The sequence below is a fragment of the Hypanus sabinus genome, chromosome 15 (assembly GCF_030144855.1).
Source record: "Hypanus sabinus isolate sHypSab1 chromosome 15, sHypSab1.hap1, whole genome shotgun sequence".
In the NCBI taxonomy this organism is placed as follows: Eukaryota; Metazoa; Chordata; class Chondrichthyes; order Myliobatiformes; family Dasyatidae; genus Hypanus; species Hypanus sabinus.
This window is the reverse complement of record NC_082720.1, coordinates 75,413,110-75,432,978: the sequence shown is the minus strand read 5'-3', so window position 1 is coordinate 75,432,978 and position 19,869 is coordinate 75,413,110. Positions and strand designations below refer to the sequence as shown.

Below are 19,869 nucleotides of genomic sequence, written 5' to 3'. Positions count from 1 at the left end.
TACTTCTGACAAATATTTTGTCAAGACATCAAAAGGCAACAGGTACTGGCAATAACGCTGGCATGTATTAAAGATCTTCAGGAGAGAAGAGTAGGGCACATCAAGAAGGAACCATAAAGTGGAACACTGCTGCTAAGATTTTCCTGGCCAATATGATCTTCAATATAATTTTGTTACAGATGCAAGCACAGTTGACCACCAGCTGCTCCATATGTTTATTCCAGTATATTATGCATTGCTGAACAGTGTGATTTTGCCTGGTGTATCATGAATAAAGAAAACATATAACTCATAAGTATGAACATGTTACCCAGCTATTTTTATCTCTTCTTTGTGATGTAAAAAAAAACTTGTCAAAAAACCTACTGTGTTTTAACATCCATTTCAGAGAACAGTGATAACACTGCTGACATCTGTAACAATCTGCTCATGCCAACTACCCTTTCAGGGGCACTTCAGACCCCCACAATGATAAATATTGTATCCCTCACTACAGTGAAATCATTCTACTGGGCACACAATTTCTGCACTGACATTAGAGTCTTTGCAAAGTATATCTGAATTCGGTGTAGACTATTAACAACCTGGGAATTTTTCAAAAGCAATAATTTGATTGAAGAATTTACACAATATCCTAAATAGAATACAGGAACAAAATGAAAGTTAAGGCATAATAACTCCAACATATCTACATTAGCATTATGCTTGTAATCACAGAACAGTGCAAGACAGAAATGGGCAATTTAGTCTCTTTCAAGAATGATCCAGTTCATCCTAACACCTGAAATTATAATCTGATTCAAATATGTACCTTACTTTCTTTTGATGAATACCACAAAATCTTTCTCCTAGCATCTTTGGCATTCCATCCCAAAAAATACACAACAAACTATTTTTCTTCCACAAGCTTGGACTGGCTCTTTGATCACCTCTGGTTATTGTCCATCTCCCACTGGACATTAATTGTCTTTAAATACTTTTAACCCCTTTTGACTTTCAAATTTTCTCTTGTCTTCATTTTGTAAGCACAAGAGTTACAGCATTTGTTAAACCCTCAACCCTGGGACCATTCCAGGAGATCTCTTCAGCAACCTCTCCATACAATTTATGTTCTTTCTAAAGCATGGTGCCCAAAATTGGACTGAACCCTTCAGCTATGTCCAACTGTTATTTGTGTTTAGCATAATTTTCTTTGGGCTTCGCACTTGGGGTAGAAACTGATTTGCCGATGCACTAGTAAAAATATGCCTTTTGGGTTTGTATTTCTGTTGAACTCTGCAAGGCAAATTTCAGACTTTCTGGATGTAAATATCATCATGAAGTAGGCACAACAGTGTCTCTACTTTATTAGAAGTTTGCATAGATTCAGGATGCCTCCAAAAACTTTGACAAACATCTATAGATGCACAGTGGAGAGTATCCTAAATGGCTGCATCATGCCCTGGTATGGAAATACCAATGCCCAGGAATAGAAGACATTGCAGAAAATGGTGGATGCAGCCCAGCCCACCACAAGTAAGGCCCTTCCCATCATTGAGTATGTTTACATGGAGAATTGCCACATGAAATCAGCATCCATTATCAAAGACCCCCACCATCCAGGCCAAGCCCACTTCTCACTACTACCATTGGCCAGAAAGGACAGAAACCCCAAGTCCCACGGCACCTGGTTCAGAAACAGTTATTAATTATCCTACAACCATCAGGCTCCTGCCAGAATCAGAATCAGAATGATTACCACCGGCATGTGACGTAAATTTATTAACTTAGTAGCAATAGTTCAATGCAATACATAATATAAAAGGAAAAAGTAATAATAAATAAATCTTATTCAGTATACTTTATACAGTATAAGAATATTGAATAGATTAAAAATTGTGCAAAAAACAGCAATACTATATATTTTTTTAAAAAGTGAGGTAATGTCCAAGGGTTTAATGTCCATTTAGGAATCTGATAGTAGAGGGGAAGAGGCTGTTCCTGAATCACTGAGTGTGTGCCTTCAGGCTTCTGTACCTCCTACATGATGGTAACAGTGAGAAAAGGGCATGCCCTGGGTGCTGGAGGTCCTTAATAATGGACGCTGCTTTTCTGAGACACCACTCCTTGAAGATGTCCTGGGTACTTCGTAGGCTAATACCCAAGATGGAGCTGTCTAAATTTACAACCCTCTGCAGCTTCTTTTGGTCCCGTGCAGTAGCCCCCCCCCCCACCACCCCCCCTACCAGATGGTGATGCAGTTTGTCAGAATGCTCTCCATGGTACATCTAGGGAAGTTATTGAGTATACTTGTGACATAGCAAAACTCTTCAAACTCCAAATAAAGTATAGCCGCTCTTTTGCCTTCTTTACAACTACATCAATATGTTGGGACCAGGTTAGGTCTTCAGAGATCTTGACACCCAGGAACTTGAACCTGCTCACTCTCTCTACTTCTGATCCCTCTATGAGGAGTATGGTTAACTCACTGACCACACCTCTGAACTGATTCTACAACCTACACCTGCACTTTAAAGAAGCCTTTTAAATCACGTCTTTTTAGTATTTTTTTTATTTGCACAATTTGGTTTCTTTTGCATCTTGGTTGTTTGTCAGTGTTGGTTTATGTATGGATTTGCAGGTTCTATTATACTTCTTTATTGTTTCTGTAAATGCCTGCAAGAAAATAAATTTTGAAGTAGTATATGGTGGCATTTACGTACTTGGATAACAAATTTACTTTGGACTTTGCTTCCACTGACTTCAAAATAATCAAGAAATGGAGCTCAACACATTCACACTGTCATGTGTTTAACATATGAAGAGGGCAAATATATACCCTTAAATACAGGCACCTATTGAATATTGTGCACAAACAGTACTAGATTCACAACTCTTGCATACATTTCAGAATTGCCATTTGGCTGGTATGTCCTTTCCTGTATCTTCCAAACAAAACTACATCACTTTATATTTCTCAGAATTTCAGTCATGACTTTACTCATTTTGCCACACTAACTCTGTTTCCTTTGAGATGCATTAACATTGGGTGACTATTTAATATACTTTTTCAAGTTTTGTCATCTAGAATTTTGAAATTGAGCCCTGCAGCTCTGAGTCTAGGTCATTAATGTATATCGAACAGCAATTGTCTCAGCACTGATACTTTGAGATCTCAACTGTATACCTCCTTAGTTGATAAGATAGCCTTATAACTCAATATTTTCTATCCCTCAGCCAATTTGATAACAATTCTGATCCTGCCCCAATGAGATGCAGGTCAATTTATTCTAGGCTCAGTGGATACAAGAGGGAAAAGCTCAGGAATATTGATTAGGGTATTAACACAAAAAGCAACAATAATATGTGCTTACATGTAAGTTAGACTCTCAAAAAGCCTACAGCATTTCACAGGAAGATTATCAAACAAAACAGAAAGTCCTGTAGGGTAATTGACCAAAAGCTTTCTCACTAAGGCAGTTACAGCTTTGGCATGGATATACATCTCAAAGTCAACTATGATACCGAGGATATGAACAATTAGATTCAGCTTTAGATGATTGCCAGGGAAAAGGCGCACTTTCATCAGGAAGATTCTCGAGCTGATTGGCAGAAGGCAAAGAGCGGGAATAAAGGGGGTCTTTTCTGGTTGGCTGCCAGTGACTAGCGGTGTTCTGCAGGGGTCAGTGTTGGGACTGCTTCATTTACACCGCACGTCAATAATTTGGCTGACAGAATTGATGGCTTCTCACCAGGATGTGGAAAGTATGAAGATAGGTGGAGGGGTAGGTAGTGTTGAGGAAGCAGGGAGGCTGCAGAAGGATTTAGACAGATGAGGAGAATGGGCAAAGAAGTGGCAGATGGAATACACTGTTGGGTGTGTATGGCTATGCACTTTGGTAGAAGGAATAAAAGCATAGACTATTTTACGAACGGGGAGAAAATTTAAAAAACAGAGGTGAAAAGGGACTTGGGAGTCCCCATGCAGGGTCCTCCAAAGGTTAACTTGCAGATTGAGCTGATGGTAAAGAAAGGAATTCATTTATTAGCATTCATTTTGAGAGGACAAAAATATAAAAACAAAGATTTAATAATAGTATTGTGAGCAGTTTTCGGCCTCTAATCCAAGAAAGGATGTACTAACATTGGACAGGATTCAATGGAGGTTCATGAAAATGATTCACGGAATGAAAGGCTTATCATATGAGGAGTATTTGATGGCTCTGGGTCTGTACTCTTAAGAAGTTAGATGAGCGGGATCTCATTGAAATCTACTGAATATTGAGAGACATAGAAAAGGTAGATGTGGAGAGGATATTTCCTCTAGTGGGAGAGTCTACCCTCAAAATAGAGTGGAGTCCATTTAGAACAGAGATGAGGAGGAATTTCTTTAGTCGGGGATTGCAAATCTGTGGAATTCATTACCACATGGGGCTGTGGAGGCCATGTCATTGGGAATATTTAAGGCTGAAGTTGATAGATAATTTTTACATCAGGGCATGAAATGTTACAGGGAGAAGGCAGGAAAATGGTGTTGAGAGGGAAATGCATTAGCCATGAGCAGACTCGATGAGCTGAAGGGCGGAATTCTGCTCCTGTGTTTATGGTCACACGGTGTATACTGCAGACGTTGCAGAAAGATCGGAGATAATGGTAACTGCATACTTCATTCTCACAAAGTCATGCAGCAGGAATCCAATGTTCAGTGTGTTCAACAATGTTCAACACCAGACCTTAGCATATCCTTCAATCAAACAAGGACGGAACAACTGAATTTCATATATGAATTGAGTGTGACAGTACACGATTGAGTCATAGAGGGCCATAGAATGGAAACAAGCCCTTAAACACATTGAATCTGCCCCAGCCATCAATGGCACATTTATATAAATCCTATAGTAATCCATTCTTTATTGTCCCACCTTCTCTCACTTTGGGTGGTAAACACTGTCTATGGGGACTTTACCATTGCCTTTGACGAGATCCCATGCAATAGGCTTGTCAGTAGGTTAGAACATATAGCATGAAGGGTGAATTGATAAAAAGTGGATACAAGATTGATTTGTTGGTTGGTAGTAGAGAGTGCAGTGAAGGATTGATTTTCAGTTTAGAGGTCTGGGACCAATCGTGTGCTGCTGGGCACATAGGTACCAGGTTGCCCTTTGTTTGTCATATACATTAATGATTTGGATGAGAATGTAGGTGGCCTGTGTTAGGCATCATTCTGGGGTTAGTAAATTATGGATGAACTAAAATGAGAACTGGTCTTCAGAAAATAAAGCCTGTACACAATTTAACTTCTAACTTATACTGGTGGTATAATGGACAGTGAAGGAAATTGCCTTACTTTTTCTGGTACTGCAGTTGCACCAGTTCAACACCTAAATATACTGAGAGCATCACAGAGATTAAGAAAAATTGAAAATGAAGGAGACTTCTCCAGAGGAACGTATCATGCCATCACACAAAAAATGCTGGAGAAACTCAGCAGGCCAGGTAGCATCTATGAAATCAAGTAAACCAGTTGACATTCCAGGAAAATGCCGTTCATCAAGACTGGATTGTGAAATACTGGGCACAAATCAGAATGGTTGTGGTCGTATGAGATCAATTATTTCACCACAGAACAACATCCCGCTGCCTGTGTTTGTCAGGGTAATAACCACCTTCAGCTGCTACATAAACAAACCTTCATCATATACAAGCTTATCTGATTCCATAGAGATTAGTTTGAGCAACTGTTCCTTTGATTATCAGTAATTCTGTCCACTTGAGTTGAAAAGTGACAAGTAATATTCACACTACAAAAATCCCAGGCAACATCCATCCAATATAAAAACTTTCAACCTTCAGATGTCATTCACCAGCATGAAACAACTTGTGGCTCACCACAATGCAGAAATTTAACTAAATCACTCACATATCGTCAGTGCAAGAACAAATCAATAACAAGGTATTGCGAGGAGAATGAATTATCTCCTGGCTCTTCAAACATTATCTACAAATGTGAAACATGGCATATGGAATGAACTACCTTTGGAGGTGGTGGAGGCAGTAATAGGAAAAATATTTAAGAGGCATCTGTGCATCATCTATGGCAAAATAACAGGCACTCTGTTTACCATGTTGAGCATTTATTCTCTTCGCTGTCTACACTCCAGTAGTACCATCGATAAAATGCACTACCGTAACATGCCAGCTTCTTCTAACGTCTCAAGATCACAATCTCCACTATCAGCTGTACAGCCACCTCCAACAACAATAATAACTTGCAAATGTATCTCAATTCTTCCATCATCATCACATGAAAATATGGAAATCTTTACTGTACAGCACTGTTACAGTCCCCTCCCTCACATGAAGAACTGTAGCAGGTCAAGAAGGGAGTTAACCACCAATTCTTCAAGAGCAAGAGATTTTGGCATTAAATTTTAGCCTTGGCAATGATGTCCATGTTTCATTAGAGAAGAAAACAGAACAGAGTGATGCATCACACATTATTTTTGTCCATGACTGCAAGACAGTTATACTGCTGGATCTGTGGTGAATTATTCATTCAATGCAAATGGTCAAGGTTAATTAGTATGAGGTGTGGGATTGAATTATTCTGCAATATTGCTTGAAAGTATTGTGTGTGACAGAATTATATGGATTGTTTTTCAACTAGTTTGCTTGTTGTGGATTTTGTTTTGGAAGTCAATAAAAGAAAGATCAAAATTCATTGGATCACAGAGAAATTAGTTCAACTGGCCAAACAGCATTTTCTCACACAGTATCTTTTTGGGTTATGGAGCTGTGGTTGGGTAGTGGTGGTGGGAAGAGGGATATTGCAGTTGTTGAGGAGGGGATGGAAATTTTGAGGAAGAATGCCATTTTCTGACTTTAAAATAGTTGAGCTGATCAAACTAGTACTACTCACATCCTAACAACTGCAAATATTAAGATTTCTTCAGATTTCAGAATATTGTGTTGGACTTCTTTAGAACAAAACAGAATCAAACCAGACTGGAATTCTGCTCTTTGACCACTTGTAAAAGAAATAGATTATTTTGCATCCCATTTTACAGCACATTGGAAAAGCAATAAAATATGGTATTACCTCTAATAACACTGAACACATTCATTAATCCAAAAGTCACAAAGAATACATGATAAGAATGAATGCACAATCAAAGCTTAAGGAAGTTACCAGAGAAAATGGCTGGCTGAAGCGTGCTTACTTTGTGCCAGTGGTTTGGAAGAGAATTGCTGGTGAGGTCTACATGACCTTAAGATGGGCAGAACTAGGACATTTGGCTAATTGCTTTATTTAAAGTAACACACACAAAATGCCTTTCATCTTGGCAGATTTATTATCCCTCTCAACCCCATTCTCCTGTCTTCCACCATAAAATTTGACACCCTTACTAATCAAGAACCTATCAATATCTGCTTTAATTATATCCAACAATTTGACTTCCACAACCATTTGTAGCAATGAATTCCACAGATCCGCCATCCTCTGGTTAAAAAAAAATCTTCGTTATCTCTATTCTAAAGAGATGTCATTCTATTCTGAGGCTGTGTCCAATAGTCCTGGACTCTCCCTCTATAGAAAATATCCTCTCCACATCCACTCTACCTAGACTAATCATTTCTGCACTGGCATGTTTCATAGTGAAAGCATTAAATGCACTGGGGGATTGACACTTGTGTGTCTGGCCTTGTGCTTCACCTTGTAGCCAGTGCAAACCAAGTGGTGATCGAAGAGTCTACTTCACTATAGTCAATGAATTCAGAGATAATGCTGAGTCCAGTTGAACTTGAGGTTATATAGGCTTTGTATACAGACCCTCTGCTTTTGCCAGTTATGCAAAAAATGAGTGAAGGTAAATGGTTTACTTTCCCTTTAAGCTGTACTAAAGTTTCAAATGAATGTTTATGTTAATGAAATTTTAAATAAATTTATAAACACAAGAGATACTGCAGATGCTGTAAAACAGACTCAAAACGCTGGAGGAACTCAGCAGGTCAGACTGCATCTATAGAGGGGAATGAACAGTCAATGCTTTTGGCTGAGACCCTTCATGAAGGGTCCCGGCAATTACTGACCTGCTGAGTTCCTCCACCTTTTTAGTCTGTTGCTTTAAATAAAACTATTAATTTAAATAAAAACTAATTCTAGATATCCTTGATTAGAGGAAAGAATTAAAAAGATCTTTGACAACATAAACTATAAAAACTCTATCAGAGATCTGAGGACAGTATCACCTGTGCAACAGCTATATCTGATCACCACTTGTAGACTGCTCCCTTTACCAGATAGCCCTCATGGCGATACAATGTTAGTACAGTCACAGGGATTGCTTAGGGCGTGAGCAAGCCTAAGTACAATAAAACCCACTAAACCATACGTTTTCATCATTCTTTGAGTGATTTGTAAATTACATAAATTAAAATATATTTTGCCTGCACTTTGCCAATCATGTAAAATGCTGTAGGGACTAGATAACTGAAATAAAATAGAAAATGTCGGAAATGCACAGCAGGCCCCTGAAATCAATTTGGAGAGGGAAATGTTAATTCTGTTTCTCTCTCAACAAGTATGATGTGACCTGCTGCGTATTTCCAGCTTCTTCTTCTTTATGTATAAGAGAATAACTAATTTTAATTCAGAAAAGCTGCAATTAAAACAAATAGCCCACATCATCCCCCTCCCCATTTTACATAGGTGAGGCAAGGACATTTCCAGCAAACTTGAAATTGAAGCCAGTCTCTGGACAGTTAAGATGGTCACAACATCAAAGTTAGAGCACTTCTTGACAAATGCAAAAGTTATTTAAATCCACTTCCAATCAATACCTTACAAAAAATAGTATTAGTGATAGTGTTTAAATGCAGGATAGTTCAGGGACAATTTTCCTTTGAGTTTAAAAAACTATATAATTCCTGTCTGTCTTAATGGACCACAAAACAATATAATTGTGATTAAGAATAAAAATAATGGAAGGAAGAACTAAAGGGAAATGAAGAGTCCCTTTGATTTCTATGCAATGATTTGAAATTGAAAACTTATGCAAGAGAGTCTGGTGGACAGAATACAGAACAAACTTTCAGAAGTAATTGGTTATGTACTTGAAAAGCAAATAAACTTACAACCACTGGGAAGGAGTAAAATGTTAGCATTAGTCAGGTTGCTTTTTCAAAGGTTTAGCAAAACAGATTGAATGGCTGGACCATACCCTTTAGAGACATGTTGATTCTATGAGACAATGAAAGGAGGATGGAACTGATTCATTAATTTTAACATTGGTTTGGAAATCCGGCACAGCACCTTTATTTCATAGTTAAAAATAACAAACAAGTAAAGAAAATTTGGAATATTTTTTCTCTGTCCAGCAATATTAATCACTGGAAATTACTCTAGGGGAGTCATCCAATTCCTTTCCATTAGAGAAAACAACACTGAAATTAGGAACTAATGGGGAATAAAGAAATAAAACAAAGATTAAAGGAGGAGTAACACACACAAATGCAGGATGAACTCATCAGGTCAGGCAGCATCTATGGAGAGGAACAAAGAGTCGATGTTTTGGGCTGAGACACTTCATCAGGACTGGAAAGCAAGGAGGAAGAAGCCTTAATAAGAAGGTGGAAGGAGGAAGTACGAGATAGAATGCGATAGAAGCGAGAAGCTGAGATGAGATAGGTGCAAAAGGTAAAGGACTGAAGAAGAAAGAATGTGACAGGAGAGGACGGTGGATCATGGGAGAAGGGGAAGAATGAGGGAGATGATAGGCAGATGAGTAGAGAATAATTAAGTGTGGGCAATAGAAATGGGGGGGGGGGTGAACAGACTCACCCCAATTTCGGTCTCATGGATATTTCAACTTTATTTATTCAACGACTGAAACGAATGCATTCTGAGTACAAGGAGTTCTATTTTCCACATATGTAGGAATCTTTTATTAATCAATTAAGTTACATGGTATATTTTCCACCTACTTGGATTCAGAATAGTTAAAATAATTTCCCAAAGCTGCTACTGCTGCCATGATTGATGTCCCTTCTACAAATAATAAATGAATTATCACAATGAAGTAATGGATCCTGAGAAGGAATATAATTATATTTCCTTCCAATGTGCATGCTGATTTATCGCAAAAAAGAAAATGGATTCCACAAAGGAAAAAAAGAATCATGGGAAAGCCCATTAATGAAACAGAAAACCCAGCACTGCTGACTATAGAAAGAGAAAGAAAATAATGTATTCCTATTCAGAATAGTGATTTCTGATATGTCCTGTCACAATTCTTGACCATTGAATCCTCCAATAAGCTATATTATTGATTTAATTAACTACAGGAAGTTTTGATTATCCTTTGGTTTTGATGTGCTTATTAACAAGGAAGAAGAATTTAGAACATATGAAACATAACCAAAGATGACAATATCTCGAAAAGAAGTACCTGCAGGCAAGCTAAGACATGAAACTTTAGCTAACAGATCAAACTTGCAGTGAATTTCTGGTAAGGCAGATATAAGAATAAGTTCTTACCATTACTGGAAGGAGGCAGTGCACCAGAACCTGCTCGCAGCAGGTATGAGTTTATGGCGAACTCCTCATTGGGGTTGGATTCAAGAGCTGGATGAGAGACGCTGCTGTCAAGCAATGGCATTTGGTAGTCTTTCACACTAGATGATGAAAGATGGGTGCTGGTCTGCTGGGCAAATGGATGGCTGGGCGATGATGAATGTGGGATGGGACGACCTGGGGAAGAGAGGGTCAGTTGTTGAATGGTGTTTCATCACACAATGCACATTTTCTCATTAAAAGTGCATCAAAAAAACATAATGGTGCATTGCCCAGGGACAGTAGCCAGTCCCAGCTATCTTTTTCTCAATTGTACTGCTTGTGTGCAAAGCAGATTGAGAATCAAGGCCAGCAACATTTAACAATTCAATCCGTCCAGAAGTCTGTGTCGACAACTGGAGAAGACTTCATTCAAGATATTGATGGGAACACTTTCTTTGTTCTTTAGAACCAAACACAGTTTTATTGCTTTAAACCATTAATGTTCTTAATTGCCAGTGTTCCACTCTCAAAGTCATTAGTTTCCTTCTTAACAGGGCTCCACAGGACACCAACTACTCTTGGATGTTTTCCTGTGTGGCCATTATCCATAAGTCAGTTTTAAAGGAGAATATTTGTACATTATTTGACTTCAGGGTTACTATAACTGAATTCAATTTGATGTCCACGCAACAGGTCAAATTGAAAAGACTGTGATCAAAAATAAGGACTGCATTAATTCCTTCCCAAATAAATGGATACCAGCGACCATATCAAAGGTCCAGATAATTTTTACTGAAGTACCATAGCAACTGAACAATCAGTGGCATCATCCATTCAAACTGGTAACCCTGAGAGTGTAAGGGAGTTAAATCAGTAAAATCATTTTAATAAACTTGTTTTGATTCTGAAGAAAAATACTGCAATGAACTCTCAGGAAGAAATAATAAAACTAGATATATTTTGATGCAATATACTGTATGTGAGTATTTTAATCAATTGCTCTTCAGCAAACAATTTATATGCAAATATTAATTTTGTACATTTCAGGTTCCTGAGCCCGTTTCCAAATATATATGTTCTATAAAGATATTTATTTGAATATTCTACTAATTTCAGAGAATTTCTATTCTGATCACAAGGAACACCAGAGCAGTTATGATTTAATTGTTGTCCACATTTTTCTTAATTCCGATTTGAATTGAGATTTCTCATGGGCATGTGCTGTGATGTATATCTAAATAACATTAATGCCTTTTATGTCCTAGAAAGGGAGCATTTGGCTCTTCGCATCTTTCTGTAGGACATCCAGTTACTTTGACTGCTTTGCTCTGTCACCAAAGATTTACAAATCTTTAAATGCCTATCCATCTGATTTCCTTTTGAAATCCATGATCCTCTCTCCACCTCACACTCTCATAATTTGGTAAGTCCAAGTTGCCACTTCCTTCAGAACAGGATTCTTTCTCACACCCCTTTTTCTTTCTGGAGGAAGATGATTTAGCTTTGAGAATTAGATCATAATTTAAGAATTTTTTATTTAACACATGTGCCATTGGTAATACACTGTAAAAATAAGCAACAAGCTTAGCTTTATGGTGACATGCTTTTGTTGCTTTTGATTCTTTCTGAAATATTTCAAAAATTCTTTTGTGTATTTTATAACGTTGAACATTATAGTTTCTGTTGACTAAGTTCAAACTCACCAATGAAGAAAATAACCTGAGATAAAAGATCCCACCTGAAGGATTCATTTTATTTTCTCCTTCCCCTGATCTACCGATCTTCCTAAATTTAAATCGTAAAAAATATGGACTGAATTTGAACAAAGTATAAAGGAATCATTTTAGTAACGTTTTGATGGTTTAGCTCCCACGTTCATTACATGAAACAATTAATTTAACTACATTAAGTTGTTAAAGTGACAAATACCATATGTCTAAATTTATAATGGAACAGCCAAACTGCTGTTCCCATAATCAAAGTAGTGCAACTACTTTTTGGAGCTTCAGTACCATGTAAAGGTAAGTAACCAATTTCACTTCAACAATCTTTAATAACTATCTAATTAGCCAGACTTTTGAAAATGGCCTCTGTTTTTGTCTGATCACTGATAGCCACAGAGCATGAATGTTCTAGAGCACCTCGTTTACAGAGTAGAGTCATAAATTGGGAGACCGCTTCATTGAGCATCTCTGCTCCATCCGTCTAAAGCAGAACTTCCCAGAGGCCAAACATTTTAATTCTGATTCCCATCCCCTTCCCCTTCTGACATGTCGGTCCATGGCATCCTCCTGTGCCAAGATGAGACTCAAGGGAGGAGGAGTAACATTTTATTTTCAGTCTAGATAGTCTCCAACCTGAGGGATAAATATTGATTTTTCCTTCTGGTAAAAAAAATCCCCCCCCCCCCACCTTCCTCTATTCCCCACTCTGACCTTTTATGTCTCCTCATCTGCCAATCACTTCCCTCTGGGTCCTCTCTTTCTTCCCTTACTTATGGTTCACTCTCCTGTCCTATCTGATTCCTTCTTTTTCATTCCTTTAGCTTTCCTAGTGAACCTGCTTCACCTATCACCTTCTAGCTAGCATCCTTCCCCTTCCTTTTATTCTGGCATATTCCCCTTTCCTTTTCAATCCTGAAGAAGGGTTTCTGCCTGAAACACTGACTGTTTATTCATTTCCATAGATGCAGCCTGACTGGCTGGGTTCCTCCCACAATTTGTGTGTTTTGCTTTCTATGTTTTGTTTCTGTGTCTTTTTTTGTCAACTTTCGCCTGCCCTGGTTGAGTGATCTGCTCTTATGATTATCCTACATGTCAGGCTGCCTTGGGGGCTAGCAGAATATTCCTCAGTTATTTTGGCATATATTTCCTAATTTAATTTTCAGCTCATTTAGAATTACCTTCTGAAAGTACGTTTACTCAGTGGAGTAATTAGATTTGTGACTTTTTGTTTAAATTTACAACACCCATCTCTCTTGGTAATGATTCTTCTTGTCCTGATTTCTCCCCTCCGATATTGGAGCAAGGTAGAATTTATTGTGGCATTCCAGCTTTGAATCACTTAAGAAGCACACATAATAACAATGGGAAGATTCAACTGAATCTTAATCCATGTGCTGTTTACACCGGGATAAGCAGCTTAACTTTCTTCCTAAGAAAGAAACCACACAGGGATGTCACTGAGCTGCCAACTCTTCCACAAATTCCCGGAGACTTCAACATTAGTTTCACCACACAGAAAAATGCACTTTAATCCTATCTTCAATGTTTTTGGAAAGAAAATCACAAAAAGTGAAAAATATATTATAAATCTGTTAATATTGGGTTAATTCCTGGAATTAATTAATCAGAGGGACCCTAAGAAAGTGATGTCATAGATAGTATGGTGAAGGCACATTGACTTCATCCGTCAGCGCATTGAGAAAGGGACATTACCGTATGTTTGTTGCAGTTGGACAAGATGTTGGTGAAGCCACACCTGGAGCAGTGTGTACAGTTTTGGTTATCCAGTTATAGGAAAGATGTCATTAAGCATGCAAAGACGGTTTATGAGATTGTTGCCGAGGTTCGAGGAAGAGATTGGGCAGACAAATAACTTATCCCCTGGCGTATAGGAGCCTGCCTCTCAGATTTGATTGGCTTGCTTCCTTCAGTCAGAGAACAATGTACAGGACAAATCGGGCCACAAAGGAAAGATGGAGAAAGCATGGAGAATTTGTTTAAAATCTTGCAAGAATATCCTAGCACAATGCTTAAGCTGTGCTTTGTTGAATAACTATTAAAAGGTACGAAGCTGCTTTCACTCTCTATAAGTTGCGAGTCTTAACAATCTATTATTTTGCAAACCCTTGAAATCATGGGAGTCAAAGGGCAAACCGCCTTCACTGGATTCAACCACATTTCCAAGTGTGTACTTCCAGGCAGTCTTAATAAACGCAGCTGACGTCAGGTCATGTTAACTGCTTGGTTCTGACAGCTTATGTATTTGCTAAATCTGTCTCTCAACAATTAGGCCGAGCCACGTGATGCATTTTGCATCTCTGCCTGTTTGCCTGTTTACATAAGCTAATTTTTCACAAATGCAATCTGGTTCCAATCATGAGACAGACTCTCATCTATTCCCTTTCAAAGAACAATGAAACAAAACAAGCAAGTACAACAAATATTTTAATTAATCGCTCATCCCTGATGGATGCAAGATGATGCTTTTTATGCAATTATCGTTGTTGAATGGCAAGGAGGGTCTTTTCAAACAAACAGTCGTTTTCAAATTCTGAACTTTCATAATTGCGATTCAAAAAAAATCCAGTCTCGCAAGAAAAATAATAACCGGGCTATTCATATCCTAGACATAAAATGTCCTGGCAACATATGAGGTAAGGGAAGACAAAAGAGAAAGAGAAGATATTGCAAAAAGAGCGACCCCATGACTACATTATAGATATGGGATGAAAGAACAAGATGTTGGTCTGCTTTTCTATCTGAAGTGAGTTTTCAGTCTGCAGACCTTTACCCTTTTTCCATAACCATGACTTTGCCCCTTTGCTCTCTCCAATTAACTTCACCCAGTGTAAGTGCCTGACAGTCTCATTATTCCACAGGCAGAAATAATCTTCAAAGAAAATTGAAAGGAACTCTGACATCTTCATGGAGTCTACATATTGCATTGTATCTAATGAGTCGACATCGTTGTTTAATGTGAACTTTAAGTGGTGCTAGCTTTAAAATCAGAGCCGCAGAGCTAGGGTTTTTAAAATATAACCAACAAGACAAAATATGAGAAACCTATTGACTAATAATATATTGTTTTGGTGTTTATGGAAATGAAATATTACATTACAGTTACAAATTTCTCAAGAAATACTGAATGCAAATGAAAGAAAAGAACTATTAACACAATTCTGAATCTGTTGCATGGGGTCAGTGTGTGATAGCACGTGACAGTTGGGCAAGTATGGAGAAAGTACAAATTCCACATAACACTTGCAAATTAAATATCATCTCCTGTCAATTAAAAACATGAACAAAATCTGACTTTACTGTGAAAACAGTATCTGATGTCTTGTTCAACTTATAATTATTTTGCATTGATTACAAATTCACTAATTGCAACTGATAAGCTTCAACCAAAGGAGGAGCTGTATTAGATATTTCAGGATGTAATCGAACCAGCTACATGAAGAGTATATTCGGCAGATGAGAAATGGTTGTGGTGATAACTATAGTAGATGTTATGGATGGATTATTAACATTTTACCTTCCATAATATGAATGTCTACAAAGAACTTTTATGTTCTAAAAATAAAGGAACTAAACAAATGCTTCAAAATACCTCATATTTATGCCTCCAAATGAATGCTGCATGTTTTGGTGTGCTGCCTAGCAACTAGTGGAAAAATAGTGCTTTAGTTTTTCTCTTTATTTAGCAAAATATGCATCTATGCTTAGATATGTGTGCATGCACACATGCCCAGACATAGACACTCATGAATTTTCTGTGACAGTGCTCATTTTAAGCTTGCTTAATTGTATAAGGTGGAAAGTATAGGGTCAAATCACATTGGTCAGGTCCATTTCCCTGATGCTTCATCTGCAGCATCTTTCTCAGAGAAGGCCATCTGAATGACCCTCAACAACTGAAAAGTATCCCCTGAGGCAGAGGTGGCTCTGAGAGACCAACAAGTTTCAAGCACCAAAGCATTGCCAGAGACTTTTGGAATTGTTTTAAAATGTCATCAATATTATAAAGCTATGAAATAGTTCAAGTCATTTTGAAAAACATTTTTAAAAAAGGTTAAAGATAAAGACTAGTTTTATTTTTTCACCTGAGCTTTAAAACTTGCAGTAAAATGTGTTGTTTGCATCAATAACCAACACAGACCCAGATGTGCTGTGAGCAATCTGCCAGTGTTGCAATGCTTCTGGTTCCAATTTAGGGTTCCCACAACTTAGTAACCCTGACTCGCTCATCTTTGGAATGGAGGAGGAAAGCAGAGAACACAGAGCAAACTCATGCAGTCATAGGGAGAACATACAAACTCCTTACAGGCAGTGATGGGAACTGAACCCTCATCTTATAGCTGCTGTTAGTGTTACTCTAATCTGTACTAGGACCCTTATCCAAGAAAGGATGTGCCGACACTGGAGAGAGTTCAGAGGAGGTTCACAAAAATGATTCTGGGATTGAAAGGCTTGTCATATGAGGAACGTTTGATGGCTCTGGGCCTCTACTCACTGGAATGTAGAGGTGGGGGGGGGGGAGAAATCTCACTGAAACCTATTGAATGTTGAAAGACCTCAATAGAGTGGATGTGGAGAGGACCTGAGGACACAGCCTCAGAAAAGAGGGATGTCCATTTACAGCGGAAGTGAGGAGGAATTTCTTTAGCCAGAGAATGGTGAATCTGTGGAATTTGTTGCCACAGGTGGCTTTGGAGGCCGAATCATGGGGTATATTTAAGGCAGAGGTTGACAGATTCTTGATTAGTCAGAGTGTGAAGGGATACGGGGAGAAGGCAGGAGATTGGGGCTGAGAGGGAATTGGATCAGCCTTGATGAAATGGCAAAACAGACTTGATGGGCCAAATGGCCTAATTCTGCTCCTATATCTAATGATCTAACATGCTAACATGTTGCCACTAATTTTTTTTAAAAAGTACAATATTCTACCAATCTAAAAACAATCAAAACATTAAAATAAAATAATATGAAGTAAGTTATTGAAAGATTTTGTGGAATTTATCAAAGCTGGAATATAGACAGTAGCACTCATTGGAATGAACAGTATCTCTGACTGCATGCCAGCCAGTCCTAAAGCTAATAGCTAATAGACTGGATGTGAAATGGATCTGGATACACGCTCTTGCTCACTAAACATAATGGTGATTCTTGCAGTGAAGTGAGATCTATGCCATTTTACAACTTCCAGATCATTTTGAACTTTGACATTAGACTGAAGATGTATTTAAGTCTGAGTTGAGCTGAGCTGCAAATGGCTTACAGCCAGCTCTTCCTTACAGGAATGTCAGCAGTCAGTCAATTCATCAAAGCCCATAAACCAATTACTTAAAGACCATGTAGTGTAACTGTGAACAAAGACTAAGGCAATTCAGTGTTCAATTCTTGCTTGATGAATGGGGATTTGCAAATTGCCCATTTAGAATCCTTTTCAGTAGAAGATAACAGATCAGTTATTTTTGTATTTGTAGCAAAGTTCATTGGTTAAGGTGAAAGGCCTTAGCACATTATTTTTGCATGTACTTGATAATGTCCTATAATGGTGCATATGACAAATGAGCAAACATCGTTTCATAAGTAAATAAATCTTACAATGCAACTTGTCAAAAATAAACAATATGTGGTTTTGAAGGAGAGAGCAGGCTTTGAGTGTTTTTGAGGAGGAGGGGAAAGAAGAAAGGATTTAAAAGGGAGCAATTGGTAAATGAAAGGTGAGTAATTATGAAAGAAGTATTTTGGTGTGAAGGGTGAAGCAGAGAAGTAGGATGCTGTATAATTGCCTTGCCCCTATGTTTACCTTTCATTTCATATGTTCTGTACTGTATGCTAATTTTTATTTCTTACTGTTTTACCTTGAGCTAATCAAGGAAATTAATGTACAAAGAAAAAAAACTTTCTGAACAGTTATGCAACGTTGGCAATAATGAATCATCTTCTTACACATAGCACTAAGCTAGCTTGTTTATCTTCCTGAAAGTCATTGGACATAGTTATCTTTTCTTAACCATTGCAGCTTTGGCAAAATGGTGTCAATTAAAGACAGAAGTTTTCTCCCAGTTAAATACAAAGTGTTCATGTGGAAACACTCAAATTTTGTTTGTCGATAGGAATAACCATATATACTGAGTGGCTATTAGGGATGCCTGTACACCTGCTCATTTAATGCAAATATCTAATCATCCAATCATGTGGCATCAACTGGATGCATAAATGCATAAAGACATGGTCAAGAGGTTCAGTTGTTCAGATCAGAATTAAAAGAAATCAGATACAAGTGCCATCAACCATGGAATGATGGTTGGTGCCGGATGGGGTGGTTTGAGTATCTCAGAAACTGATGATCTCCTGGGATTTTCATACACAACAGTCTCTGGAGTTTACAGAGAATAGTATGACAATAAAAAAAACCTCCAGTGAGTGGTAGTTCTGTGGGCAAAAATATCTTGTTAATGAGAGAGGTTAGATTGATTCATGCTGACAGGAAGGCAACAGTAATGCAAATAGCTGGGTGTTATAAAAGTGGTGTGCAGAAAAGCATCTTTGGGCTACAGCAGCAGAAGACCATGAACATACATAGTGGCCACTTCATTAGGTCTAGGAAGTACTTAATAATGTTGCCACTGTATGTAATTATGAAAGAATATCTTTGTTTGGATTACAAGAGTGTGTACACTTGGGTCTGTCAAAAATAGATCTAAATCTTCAACTGTTACATTTCTGTCTACGGTCAGAAATAATTAGTATATAAGACATTAACAGACTTGGTCCTGGAAGAATGGTTTTATAAAATACGGTTGAACATGTTGGACATGTTATAGCTTTAACTAAATTGTATGTCATGACTCAAGTGGTAAACTCAAACACTGACATGGCTATTACATCCTTCAGAAAATACTTAAAACATTCATTTTATGCATAAAATAAAAAAAACACATTTCATTTGGACCCATTTAATGTTGGTGACATTGATTGTGCAAATCAAACTGTCAGCTTCGCTCCGTAATATTTATGTTTAATTTGTTGGAATTACTCAATAACCTACTGCATTAATGCGCTGAGGTTCACTTCCATGTCTTCTACAGATACTGAGGAGTTGACTTTATTTTCTGCATTTTTGAGAGCAGAAGACTGGTTCAATTATTAATAAATGCACATGCAATAATTTAGTCAGGATTGCTGTACTTTTATAGATAACATCAGTTTTAGAAAAACAATTTCTAAGGGAATGTGAGAGAAAAGAAGAGGGATATTTAGGAAAAGGCTGCAGTGATGTTTGAAATGGAAAATACAGTATCAGGAAAATTCACTTGGAAATGTTGAATGCATCTAAGCATAATTCTGGGAAAATGGGGGAAGTCACAAAAGATCACAAAAATCTGCCAGAGGGTGTAATTGGTCAAAAAGAAATGGCAAACTTTGCATCAAGTATGAAAACCTACAATGAGGCACTTTCTTTTTTTTATTACTCTCTGGAGAACTCCTGTGACATTCTGGTTCAGTTAGAATCACAGAAGTTTCAGAAAGTTGACATAGATGGTTATCTGCAATAAGCAAAGACCTTGTGAAATTATCTTAGAGTTTCAACATACAGGTCAT

The 19,869-nt window shown here is 37.7% G+C and overlaps 1 protein-coding gene across 1 annotated transcript in view; it reads right to left on the bottom strand.

Annotated features, from left to right (window-relative positions):
- LOC132405597 (teneurin-2-like) overlaps positions 1-19,869 on the bottom strand; it is a 1,448,984-nt gene that overhangs the window by 342,574 nt on the left and 1,086,541 nt on the right. Inside the window, exon 5 of the mRNA XM_059990528.1 lies at positions 10,517-10,729. Within this exon, the coding sequence (XP_059846511.1) occupies positions 10,517-10,729 (213 nt within the window). The remainder of the gene's footprint in view (positions 1-10,516; positions 10,730-19,869) is intronic.